The 12,711-nt window shown below is 59.7% G+C and overlaps 1 protein-coding gene across 5 annotated transcripts in view; it reads left to right on the forward strand.

The window, feature by feature from the left end:
- The window catches only part of SARDH (sarcosine dehydrogenase), a 63,467-nt gene extending 51,034 nt beyond the window's left edge, over positions 1-12,433 (forward strand). For all 5 annotated transcript variants that reach the window (XM_043916388.1, XM_043916392.1, XM_043916389.1 and 2 more), the window contains 4 exons: positions 7,124-7,286; positions 7,873-8,041; positions 10,242-10,377; positions 11,163-12,433. In XM_043916388.1, the coding sequence (XP_043772323.1) occupies positions 7,124-7,286; positions 7,873-8,041; positions 10,242-10,377; positions 11,163-11,288 (594 nt within the window). In that variant the 3' untranslated portion in view covers positions 11,289-12,433. The remainder of the gene's footprint in view (positions 1-7,123; positions 7,287-7,872; positions 8,042-10,241; positions 10,378-11,162) is intronic.
- The last annotated feature ends 278 nt before the right edge of the window (positions 12,434-12,711 follow it).

Here is a 12,711-nt window from a genome sequence, read left to right on the forward strand (position 1 = left end):
ACCATCACCACCATCACCACCACCACCACCACCACCATCACCACCATCACCACCATCACCATCACCACCATCACCATCACCACCATCACCACCACCACCATCACCATCACCATCACCACCATCACCATCACCACCACCATCACCACCATCACCATCACCACCATCACCACCACCACCATCACCACCACCATCACCACCATCATCACCATCACCACCATCACCATCACCACCATCACCATTATCCTCACTAACCACTACCATCACCATTATCTTTACCACCATCATTACCATCACCTCTACTATCCCCAGAACCACCTTCACCAGAACTGCCAGCAAGCCTGCACGCTAGCCCTCTGGACCAGACTGCAGGGAGAGATTGCACATTGACACAGAAGGATGTTTTTGGAGTCAAGAGTGTCTCGGGTTGTTCAGAGGATTTGAAAAATGAAGATCCTTTAAGTCTTACCACCAGCTGAATTCCCCACTCTTCTGTGGCTTCGGGGCCCCAGACCCCTGCAGGGGGCTGCAATGTGCCCAGATCCCTGTCTATCCCTTGCCTTGGGGGCCCTAGGATCCTCATTTATTTAAAGGGATGACTAAGTTTGGATGACGTGCCTGGTGAGTCAGGGGTGCTGTTACACAACCAAACTCCCCGGAAGCATGTAAAACCTCCATGAGCTAATGTGATTTGAGACGGGTGGACATACAGGCTTGTGCCTGTGTCTGTGGACACATCTGCTCAAGCCCTCTTGTGGTGTCTGCCCAGGGAGGCGGCCCCAGGCTGGTTCTGGTGTCATCTGTGGCCAGAGCACCCACCCCACGGGAGCCACGTGGACTGTCCTGCCCAGGGCGCACACGTGGCCTGTGATCCAAGCCAGGATGTGGACCCAGCACCACCACCCCCATTCCTGTCCCCCCCATGGAGAGCTGGCAGGAATTTCAGGAAGCCCCCAAATCCATCTTGCTAGAGTGTATTCGCTGCCCCCAGAATAATCCAGTGAGTCAGTCGAGGCTAGGGCGGGAGTGTGGAGAGCTTACAGCGTGGAGCGCCTGCTCTGACTTACTGGCTGTGAGTCCTCTGAATGTGCTGGAAAGTGCTCCTTCCAGCTCGTGAGAGCTGATGGCTAAAGCTGGGGGAAAATTGGCAGGTGGTGGTTAAACCACTGCAGCTTGAAATCAACCGTGGTAGGACTGTTCACCCTGCAGAAAGGGGTAAACGCTGCGAAGCAACCCCTGCCTCCCGAGAGCTGGTTGTCAAACATCTTCCAGGACATCACTGGGCCTTGGGCAGGTGGCCTGACCTCCCTGAGCTCCCACTTCCTCATCTGTAAAATGTGCGTGCCAGCAGCACCCGCCTCGCCAAGCAGCCGGGGGCCTCGGGCCGACAGTTCTGTTGACCGCTCCCAAGGCTCTGTGAACCCTATTCACACCCAGGATTTGCAAAGCAGACTCAGAGGGATCTCAGTCAACGGGGATGCGACGTTTGTGGCTCAGATTTAAACCGAGTAGGTACGTGGCACCCCAGCCCATGCTCTCAGCCAGCACGGCGCCAACTCTGGGGGGCGGCTGGCCCTCACCGCCCCGTGTCAGGTGTGAATGCCAGGATGGCCAGGCAGCACCCTGAGAACTGAGGAGGGCCTGGATCCTGGGGTGATGCGGGGGCCCCCCCGCGATGTTGGAACACAGGTGTTTGTGGAAAGTGTGGCTAGAAGCTTCATCTTGCTGGGTTTGCCACCTGCGTCTGGGGCAGGAGACCCCGTGTGGAATGACAGACATTACTGACCAGCGACGTGTGCAGAGCCCTGGGGCTGGGGGCTCAGAGGCATCTGACACTTGTGTTCCGGATTCCATCCTTGTCCTTACAAGGCAGATAAGCTTTAAGGCTGCTGCAGCCAAGGCTGATGCACACACAGCTCCGTCCATGTGGGGGAGAGCGCTCCCTCACCGCCGCGTCTCGCTGACCATCTCAGTTGCCACCTAGAGTGAAGCAGGTGACAGGCAGAGGGGACAATCCTCTCTCAGCAGCGGGGACCCCAGCCTCCTGCATAACTCCCTCCAGGGCCTCACAGGTCCTGGGTGGAGGGGCCTGAAACCCAGAATCTTCCTAAAGGAGAGGATGCTGTTGTTGTTCGGTCGCTAAGTCGTGTCAGACTCTTGGCGGCTCCACGGGCTGCAGCACGCCAGGCTCCCCTGTCCTTCACTAATTCCCAGAGTTTCCTCAAATTCATGTCTATTGAATCGATGATGCTATCTAATCATCTCATCCTCTGTCGTCCCCTTCTCCTCCCGCCCCCAGTCTTTCCCAGCCTTAGGGTTTTTTCCAGTGAGTCAGCCCTTCACATCAGGTGGCCAAAGTATTGAACTTACAGCTTCAACATCAGTCCTTCCAATGAGGAGAGGGTCTCTGAGCAAATTCAGACTGGAGAAGACCCGCACAGCAGGAGTGCTGCTTGCGCAGATGTTTGGGGCTTGACGGGCCTGCCTTCCCACCCCCAGCATGGTCTCTTTTCATCGAGGGGTCCCATCGGGTCTCTGTTCCCCAGCCCAGGAGTCTGAGCCTCACAGGGGGCTCCTGCTGGCTTTAGAAGCAGTTCGTTCCTCTGTGGGTCACCCGGCCGCTGGAAAGATGGGCCCTGGGCAAGCCCTGGTGATTCCTGAGTGGTCACCCAGCGGAGCCGAGCAGAGAAGGGCCTTGCTCCCAGCAGGACCTTGCACAAGGCCCTGCTCCGGCTGCCTATTGTCTGCTGCTGCCCGGGAGGTGCGGGGCCAGACCAGCTCCTTGTTCCACCCTTCAGCTCTTTTGCATATACACCCAGACGTGGGATTGCTGGACATATGGTAGTTCTATTTTTAGTTTTCCGAGGAATCACCATACTGTTTTTCCTAACAGTTGCACCATTTTGCATTCCCCCAACTGCGCCCAAGGGTTCCGATTCCTTCATATTCCTGCCAACACTGATTATTTTCTGTTTTCTTTGAAATGCTAATGGCTTAGAAGTCATATCTCATTGTGGTTTTGATTGATGTTTCTCTAATGTTTCGTGACATTGACCATCTTCTCATATGCTTGTTGGCCATTTGTAGATCTTTGGTAAAATGTCTATTCAAGTTCTTAATTCGTTTCTTAATCGGGTTGCTTTGTTTTTGTTGAATTGTAGGTGTTCTTTATATATTCTGGATGTTAACCCCTTATCAGATACAGGACTTTTGAATGTTTTCTCCAATTCTGTAGGTTGACTTTTCACTGTGGGTTGCATCCTTTGAAGCACAGAAGGTTTTACATTTGCTGGAGTCCCGTTTAGCTCATTTTGCTCTTTGTTGCCTTTGCCTCTGGTATCATATCTGGGAAATCATTGCCAAGTCTAGAGTCATGAAGCTTTCCTCTGTATTGTCTTCTAGGGCTTTCACAGCCTGCAGGCTCGCATTTGGGCTTTAACTCGTTTTGAGTTAACGTGCGTGTATGGTGTATGCGGTAGAAGAGAAGGTTCAGTTTGCCGATCACTGTCCTTTCCCCATGGGGCAGTCGTGGCATGCAGGCTTGTGTGCACGCTCAGTCGTGTCCAACTCTTTGTGGCCCCTTGGACTGTAGCCTGCCAGGCTCCAATGTCCACGGGATTTTCCCAGGCAAGAATAGTGGAGTGGGTCGCTATTTCTTCCTCCAAGGGATTTTCCCCACTCGGGGACTGAACCTCTGTTTCCTGCATTGGCAGGCAGACTCTACCACTGAGCTGCCGGGGAAGTCCCAATGGTCTTGGATCCCTTGTTAAAGGTCACTAGGTATTTACATGAGGGTTTGTTTCTGGGCTCTCTTTTCTATTCCATTTGTCTGTTTGATTTCATGCCAGTAGCACTGTTTTGATTGTGGCAGCTTTGTAATAAGTTTTGAAATGAGGAAGTGAGTCTTCTGCCTTGTTCTTTTCCGAGACTGTTTGGCTATTCGAGGTCACTCATGTAACTGTTAGGGTGAAATTTTCTATTTCTGCCAAAAAAAAAAAAAAAAAGTCACTGGATTTTGATACAGATTGTATTGAATCTGTAGATCACTTTGGCTAATACTGGTATCTTGGTGATATTCAGTCTTCCAACCCACAAACAGAAAAGTTGTCTTTCCATTTGTGTCTTTCGTTTCTTTTGGCAGTGTTTTGTAGTTCTCAGCGTGCAAGTCTTTCACCTCCATGGTTAGGTTTATTCCTAAGTATTTTATTCTTTCTGGTGTGACTGTAAATGGAATTTTTTCTAATTTCCTTTTCAGTTGGTCTATTGTTAGAGTATAAAAATGCAGCTGACTTTTGAGTGTTGATTTTGTATCCTGCAACCTTGCTGACTTGGTTTGTTGGTTCTAACCGTATCAGGGGAGTCCTGGGGGTCACAAAAGGGTTTAAACAAAACCTAGTTTCAGGCCTTTCCTATTGACCTTTTGCATCTCTGTGGTCCCTTCCACTCTCCATGGTTCCCAGAACAGGGTGTGGCTATTTTGCAGAGGGTTTGGGGCTCGCTTTTAAAGCTGATCCAAGCTGATGCTGACTGGCAGAGGGCGGTACCAGGCACCTGCCTTCCATGAGCTTGATGCTCACCCCCGTTTATCAGATGTGGGCACTGGGGCTGGGGAGGCCGGCCCGTGGGTCTGGCTGACTCTGAGCCCAAGTTCCAGATGCGCTCATGCCTGGCCTGTCCCTTCAGTCTGTGACCCTCTCAGAAGACCCCAGGGCTCGCCTAAATCCACAGCTTCAGTAGAGAAAAACACAAGAGGTCTCGAGAACCAGTGATGCTGGCAACTTAGAAAGTCACTAGGAATCCCGAAGGCCTTCCCCTCGCTTTGCCGGACAGCAGAGCTTTGGCCCTCTGCACCTGTCTGCCCGCTCCGTCCGGGAAGTATTTATTCAGCCCCCTGAGAGCCGGGCTTGCCCACAGGGCTGTAATGGAGAGCACGCCGGCCGGCCTCCCAGCCTCGTTGGATTCCTGGGAGCTGGGGAAGGGGCCAGGTCGCTCCATCCCACCCCTGAATTCACTCGAGAGCCTGACTTAACTGGGGGAGGGAGTGTGTCTGACAAGACCCGCAGTCCTGGGCCCATTAATGGGTGAGCTTTAAAAATGATTTTTTTCCTGTTTGAAATGAGATTGGCTTTGAGCCCCAAGCTCCTCCGTGGTCTGTCTAAAATTAGAACCCCGTTGACAAGGCAGTCTTTGTCAGGGGCCCACGGCTTGCACCAGGGGAGCAGGGAAATGTCAACAGTACGTTTTCTGAGTCAATTCTGAGTTTTTTGAGAGGCCCCGGGCACATGGCAGCTCAGAGCAGATGTGTGCCTTTCCAAAGCTTTCTGAGTCCAGCCCTCCCAGCGGCTGTGATTTCAAGTCATTCGGGAGAGCGGGCCGGCTCTCCGTCTGCTGACCTCATCGCCACGGGAGCTGTCCCGGGCAGCCCCTCGGGCTCGGAGCAGTGGTGGGACCAGGTCCTCCGCCTCTGGGAGCACTGTGGCCGGCTGCAGCCCCTGTGCCTTCTGTGACCTGGACAGGGCCATGCCCGGCCCCGCACGCGGGGACACTGGGCGTTCAAGGGCTTGCCCGCAGGCTGGAAGCAACCAGCAGGTGCTGAGTGTACGAGCGACCCAGCACCAGCCAGCCGGGCAGGAAAAGCCAGGCTGCCGGGCCAGGCGTCCCCCACTCCTGCTCGTGGCCTCCACGTGGCCGCCGGCGTGGGACTCAGGCTGAGGGACACGCTCGCCCAGAGACCAGCTGTCCCCACGTCAGCACTGTGTGTGCGCGGGCCAGGTGGGCTGTCTCCGGAGCCCCTGTTTCTGCTTCATCCCTGGGAAGTTTTTGTAGTGATGTCTACAAAGAGGAGGCCCAGGGGCGCTCCGTGAACGGCACCGTCCCTTCCATGGGGTTTGGGGGCCCGAGGTCCCTTCCCTGGCCTGTGAACCCAGCCTGGGCAGTGCTTTAACAGTCCAGTGTCTGCAGCCCGTTGACGAGGCCCTTCTGGTCCCACCCGCCAGCCTTCTTACCTGTTCCCCCCGCCCCCACCCCGACAACGCTCACACTTGCTCCAGCTCTGCGCCTTTGCACCCACTCTTCCGCTTGTCTGGAAGGCCTGTCCGTGAGAGCAAACCCCGCTCAAGAGCCCAGCTTGGCCTGTGCCTGCCTCAGGGTCCTTCCCCCTGCCTGCCCTGGAGCCGGCTTTGGCGTCTGGCTGTGTCCTTCCAAGACTCAAGGCCTGGGGGGCAGAGGCTGTGCCCGCCTTCAGATCCTAGCTCTTGACTGAGGTCCACTTGGGTGGGGGGCGACCAGGACACTCGCCCGACGCCCGGCTGCCCCCTCCCGCTGCCCCTGAACGCGCTAAGTGCAGGTGCTGTGACTCATCGTGGTGTGGTTGACTCCCCATCCTTCCTCGAGGACACCCCCTCAGAGCTTCCTAAGACAGACAAAGCCAGGCTCCCGACCCCATTTAGAGGCCAGAGAGAGGCCAAGAGTCTTGCCCAAGGTCACTGCAGTGATTGAATGGTGGCCCCCTAAAGACACATCACCCCCGGGCTGGGAACGGGACCTTGGGATCAGGGGCTTTGCTGATTCGATGATGGTGAGGATCACGGGATAAGAGCACCCTGGTGAGGGGGGGCTCCGCCCAGCAGCCAGTGTCCTGATGAGAGACGGAGAGACACAGACACGGAGGAGACACAGGCCAAGGCCAGCGTGATGCGTCCACGTCAGCAGAGCCTGGACCCCCGGGAGAGGGAAGGGGCAGGAGGGACCCGCCCCGGAGCCTCCAGAGGAAGCGCGTCCCTGCCCACACCCTGGTTTTGGACTTCGGGCCTTAGACCTGGCAGAGAGCTCACTTCCGTGGGTCTCTGCCCCTGGCTACCGAGGCCCCAGGACACTCCTACGGTCATTTAGGAGACGAGCTGTGGCCTGGGAACCATGTGTCCACTTCCACTCCCAATGACAACACCTCTTCCTTTCGAAGATTTCCAGAGCGCTCCTGAGGACTCTCGCCGGCAGGCCCCATTTCTTGGTGGCCTGTGGCCTGGGCCCAGGTCCGGCTATTAGTGGTGGCGGTTGGAAGTGTCCACCCATCGGTGGCGGCCGGACCTCCACCCTAGCCCGGGTCTGAGCTGTGCCTTGCCCCCAGGTCCGGGCCGTGAGGCTGTCCTTCGTGGGGGAGCTGGGCTGGGAGCTGCACACCCCGAGGCCGTCCTGCCTGCCCGTGTACCAGGCGCTGATGACCGTGGGGGCCAAGCACGGCCTCGTCAATGCCGGCTACCGGGCCATTGACTCTCTGAGCATCGAGAAAGGTGTGTGCGGGTCCTGGACCACAGGTGGGGTGCTGAGCCTCACTGGAGGCTGTTAACCGGCCCCCAAACGTCCCCGTGCTCCCTTCCTGCTGTGCCGGGCCGCCCCATACCCCCACACAGGCTGTTTCCCCAGAGCCCTTTCGCTGGCCTTGTACCAGGTCCTCCACGCAGGCCTGGGGACGGTGGTGGGATCTCTGATCCCAGCACTCTTGGGAGGGGGGTACAGGGGAGGTATCTCCCAGGGGAAGTGGGTCCAGAGCCAGATTTGGATTCAGCGCTGAGATTCCCAGAGAGAGCTGAAGACCATCAGAGCAGGAGGGGGGGCACTTCGAGCTGCCTCGCCCGCTGCTGCCCCTCCCCAGGGCCTCCAGCCTGATGGCAGAGATGCGCGGCGATGCTGCTGGGGGCGGTCTGACTCCGGGGCTCAGCCAGGGCGCCTCCTGTGACTGACGATGCTCCCAGCCCCCAGAAAGCCCAAGTCATGGCGGGTCTAGGCTGAGGGTGTGACGGGGTGGGCACCTCCTGGGGCGTCTCCTGAAGTCCCCGCCCCCGCTGGACAGTGACCCTGTGGCCTCCCCCACTCCAGGCTACCGGCACTGGCACGCCGACCTCCGGGCTGATGACAGCCCCCTGGAAGCAGGCTTGGCCTTCACCTGCAAGCTCAAGTCCTCCATCCCCTTCCTGGGGCGCGAGGCCCTGGAGAAGCAGCAGGCCGAGGGCCTCCGCCGGCGCCTGCTGGGCTTCACCGTGGACGAGTGAGTACCGCTAGGGCTGGGGCCACCGGGAGTGGGGAGCGGCCATGCAGACGCGAGGGACGGTGATTCTGGGCTCCCCCTTTCCCCGCAGGCCAGACACCCTCTCCCGGAGCGTGCACCGCAGCCCCCGACAGGGAAGAGACTGGGACCCACGAGGCAGGGTTGGGTCCACAGCAGGCCCAACTCTGAAGCCGGGGCTGCAACTCAGATCCCACCAGCGCCAGGCCGGGGGCAAACTGGGCGCGGGCTGGTGGTGGTCGGTAGGGAGCGAACAGGGCAGCCCTCAGCAAACACAGGTTTCGTTTCACTGTGTTTATTTTGGCTGCACCATGCGGCTTGCAGGATCTTAGCTCCCCACGTAGGGACTGAACTTGTGCCCTTGGCAGGGAAAGCTGCAGTCCTAAGCACTGGACGGCTGGGAAGTTCCTCCAAACACGTGTTCTGAAAGGGGGAGCCCTGCCGAGCCACGCGGGCTTTGTGGGAGGCTCCGGCCGAGGCCCCCCGATGTGGCTGCTGGTCAGGGCTCTGCCATCACCCCTGTGTCCTGGTCAGAGCCTCCCCACAGCCCGGGAGGGGCCCCACGGGGGGAGGGGCCAGGCTGGGGCCACCAGCCCCCCTGACAGACGAAGACCACGGGGGCCCAGGGGCAGAGCGGTTCTCGCCCAGGCCCGTGGCCGGAGTGGAAGGAAGCCTTGTGGGGGGCCCGATCTCTTCTGCCCCACCCCCACCTCTCCCCTGCCTCCCCCCACCTCTCCCCTGCCTCCCCGCACCACTCCCCCACCCCTACCTCCCCGGCAGCTCTGAGCACACCGCCCTTACGTGCTGGGAGCTGAGCCTGCGTGGTCCCTGGGTCCCTGGTGCTGGTGTTGGAGGACGTAGATGGGGCGATGTGGAGCTGGGTAGCAGCCATCCCCGGGGCAGCGGGCGTCTCTGGGTCTCGTTGGTTTGGGGCCGAGAGCTGACACCAGCGGTCCCTTTCTCCCACATTCGGCTCCTTCAAAGGAAGCCTCGAGGCTGCCGGGGTTGGGGGTGCCGAGTGAGCGGAGCTGGGGTGTGTCGTCTCCTAGCTCCTCCCTGGGACCCCATCGGGCTGCCCGTCTGCCTGACTGTTTGTCCGCCTCCAGGGGAGCACTCGGCTCTGGTTTGGGGTGCAGACAGGGCAGGGGTCCGCCAAGCCCTCCTGCCGCCTGGCCCTCCAGAAAGCGCCTGCTGCTTCAGACAGCAGCAGCCACGGCCTGCTCGCCCCTCCCCAGGGCTCCCTGCTGGGATGCAGAGTCCACCTGGGGCCGCGGCCTGGCTGGTCCAGGCCCGAGGAGGGATGTGGCCAGGATGCTGCAGCTCTGCCCTGGGGCCCTGGGGGGGCAGGGCACCTCTCTGAGGCTGTCTCCTCACGTGGACACAGCACCCTTGTAGGACATGTCCAAAGGAGACAGGATGCATTTGCAAAGCTTCTGCCACCCCACCCTCATCCACTGCACCTGTGGGCCCCAGACCTTGTCACCCCTGGCCTCTGAACCGGGAGGCACCCCAGACCCTGTCCAGACCGGCTCAGTGCAAGGTCCCCCCAGTTCCGGTTACCATAACCAGCCCAGCCGCGCCCCACACCCCACCGGGTGCGGTCCTCGGCTTCACCCCGGGACCCGCAGGGCCACACGGTGCTGCTGCCCTGGGGGCCCCTCATCCCCAGCACCCGGCCCACTGCCCGCAGGCATGAGGACTCGGGCGGGAGAAGGCACGCCGGCCAAGGTTTGCACCAAACGCTCTGGCTCTGACGTTTCTGTGATTGCAGTTTAATTCTCTCCTCTTCCCTGTTTTAAATTTTCAAAAATTTTATGGCGAGCATTCATATTTTATGTGTAACACAGAAAAATACTTTTAATAAATGATGCATCACACTGTCATAAAAGAAGAGCCGTCAGATTAAAACAGGTTGAGTGACAGTTCCGAGTCCGCGGGGCCCTGCCTCCAGAGACACGGAAGTCAGGTTCTGGTTTTGATGTTTTCTGTCCATTTATGTGCTCGAAGCCTGAGCGCCGACATCCTCGGGGGCCAGGTGAGAGGCATGCGGGCTCATAGCAGACCAGCCCTGAGGAGTGGAGCCCGTGGTCTGGCGGGCTCTGTCCTTTCTCCTCGGCCAGGCAAAGTGCAGGAGATCCCCCTCAGGGCCTCTGGGGTCCCAGCCGTCTATTGCTTCTTCCAGGAAAGTTCCCATGTTCGGGCTGGAGGCCATCTGGAGGAACGGCCAAGTGGTGGGCCACGTCCGGAGGGCCGACTTCGGATTCACCATCAATAAGACCCTGGCCTACGGCTACATCCGAGACCCCAGCGGCGGGCCGGTGAGTCCCCCCCGCCCCTGCCCCCACACCGCCGCGGGGAGCCCCGGTCCCCTCTGGGACTCTCCATAGCACCCCTGCCTCCCTCTCTGGGTGGGCTGGGCCTGGGGGGACCAGAGAACAGTGAGGGGACTGACTGACGGGGCCCTGTCTTCCCTGGGCATAGCCAGTGGCTGTTTCTATATTTTCTTTCTGACAGAATCTGACTTTGGAAGCTCCAGGCTTCTCATGGTCAGAAAGGGGCTCTGCGCAGGGCTCACCCGCTCTGCTCCTTGGAGCTGGAGACCCTGTGTGTGTGCAAACGGTTGTGTGTGCACACCTCGGTGTTCACACAGGTATACCCACGTGTACCACACTGGCACGTGTGCACACAGAAACGCACGTGCACAGGCTCATTTGGGGGGCTCAGCAATGAGACGAAGGGGCAGCCTGTTCTGTGTGCAGAAGGTCTAAGCATTTTGCCCAAACCATCATTTATAAACCCCAAAATTCCCCCACTGGCTGCCCGCCTCCCAGGGACCAGTGGTTACAGGTTGGGGCTTGCTGCCCAGCAGGAGAGGTTCTCCCCAGTGCCAGACCTCAGCTCCCCTGGACCCCGGGGGCTCAGGTGCAGCTTAGGGGCCCGGGCACATGGAGTCCACCTGCTCCGGGCTCAGAGCAGTTCCTGGACTCAGAGGAGGGAGGGGCGTGAGAGGGCGAGACGGTGGCCCCATCCTGGGAGGCAGGCTGCATGAACCCGGCTCCCGCGGGGCGCTGAGTGACCGTGGGCCCCCCTCTGTGCCCACCAGGTCTCTCTGGACTTCGTGAAGAGTGGGGACTACGCCCTGGAGAGGATGGGGGTGACCTACGCTGCCCAGGCCCACCTCAAGTCTCCCTTCGACCCCGACAACAAGAGGGTGAAGGGGATCTACTGACTGCCGCGGGCAGAGCCTCAGCTGGTCCGGGGGTCGGCGACCTGCCACCCCGGCCGACGCTGCCCATTCCCAGTGGCCTGTGCCGCCCCGGGTGCCAGGACCCAGACCCTGGCTGGAACATGGGCTCCCCTGCCCTTCGTCAAGAGCTACCGCCATGGCCCCCAAAAGATGCAGACAGAGGGAGTGGAAAGAGGACCCAGGAGGCCTATTCTGTGGTCACTGACTGAAGGGGGGAGTCTCGGGTCCTCCCCACCCCCCTAAAAGCCACCTGCCATGCCTTGGGCTCAGGGACCATGCCTGAAGCCCTGGAGAGCTTCTGAAAAGGAGAAGGCCCCTGTGAAAGCGGGGCAGCAAAGAGCATCACCCAGTGTTCTATCCCTGATGGGCAGGCTGCCCGGGGGAGCCTTGAGGGTTGCGGGTGTGTCTGGCATGGGGGACGGTGTGGGACTGATTCGTCCTGTCTGCCTCGGGCACAGTAGTGAAGGCAGAAAGCAGGCGTGCCAGACTAGCACCGTCCCTGAGGTCGGGGTTGGCAGGACGGTCTGGTCCCTGGTCCCAGGAAGGAGGGGTGGATCCAGAAAGTGAGCTCTGCTTGCCTTGACCTCTCGGGTCTTCACACAGGGAAACCCCCAGAGGGTTCCCAGCCCTGAAATCAGCGCCAGGAGCAGGGCTGGGAGGGTCTCAGCTGGGCCACCCCCACTGTGCTCTCCTGCCCTGGTTTCCCCCAGGGCCCCTCGCTCACCATGTCGGAGACAAAGGGGTGCTGCTAGGTACGGACCTGGCGGGTCTCTCCTGCCCGGGTGGCCTCTGTCCTTGCTGTCTGACTCAGCTCTGGGCCTCGTCCCCCGCTCTCCCAGTCCCCAGGAGTGGCCCTCACCCAGGGCCTGGAATGGGGTGACCCCCGTCCCCATCCCAGGGCCTTCAGAACTGCCCATCTTCCCTACGGGGACTGGCACCCGGCCCTGGGACCCAGGCAGCCCCCTGGGGAGGGGGCTAGAGGGGATGCGGGCAGGAAGCCGTGTGGTGACTGGGGTGCAGAAAGTCCTGGGGGCCTGGGGTTGGTTTCAGAGGTGCCATGCCACGCAGCCCTCTCCAGGGACTGGGCTGAAACAGGTCAGGCTAATAAAGTCAAGGCCACAGAAAGATGTCTGTGCTTCGGGTGATCTTTGGAGGGATAGCTGGACCCTCATCAGACTGTAGCTTGGGGGACAGGGGCCTGTCTTTCTCAAGCCTCAGGCACAGTAACGCCAGCAGCCCCCCTGCCCACAGGAGGGCCTGGGGGACCCCGAGAGGACCCTGTGGAGCCAGAATAGGGGAGGAGGGGAGCAAGCCTGCTCCCCGGGCCCTGTGGTTTGGCCCTGGACCCCCCGACAGGGCCTGAGCACACGTTCACTCTGCGGCCGTCCCTGGGGGATGGCTCAGG

Source organism: Cervus elaphus, chromosome 11 (assembly GCF_910594005.1).
Source record: "Cervus elaphus chromosome 11, mCerEla1.1, whole genome shotgun sequence".
NCBI lineage: Eukaryota > Metazoa > Chordata > Mammalia > Artiodactyla > Cervidae > Cervus > Cervus elaphus.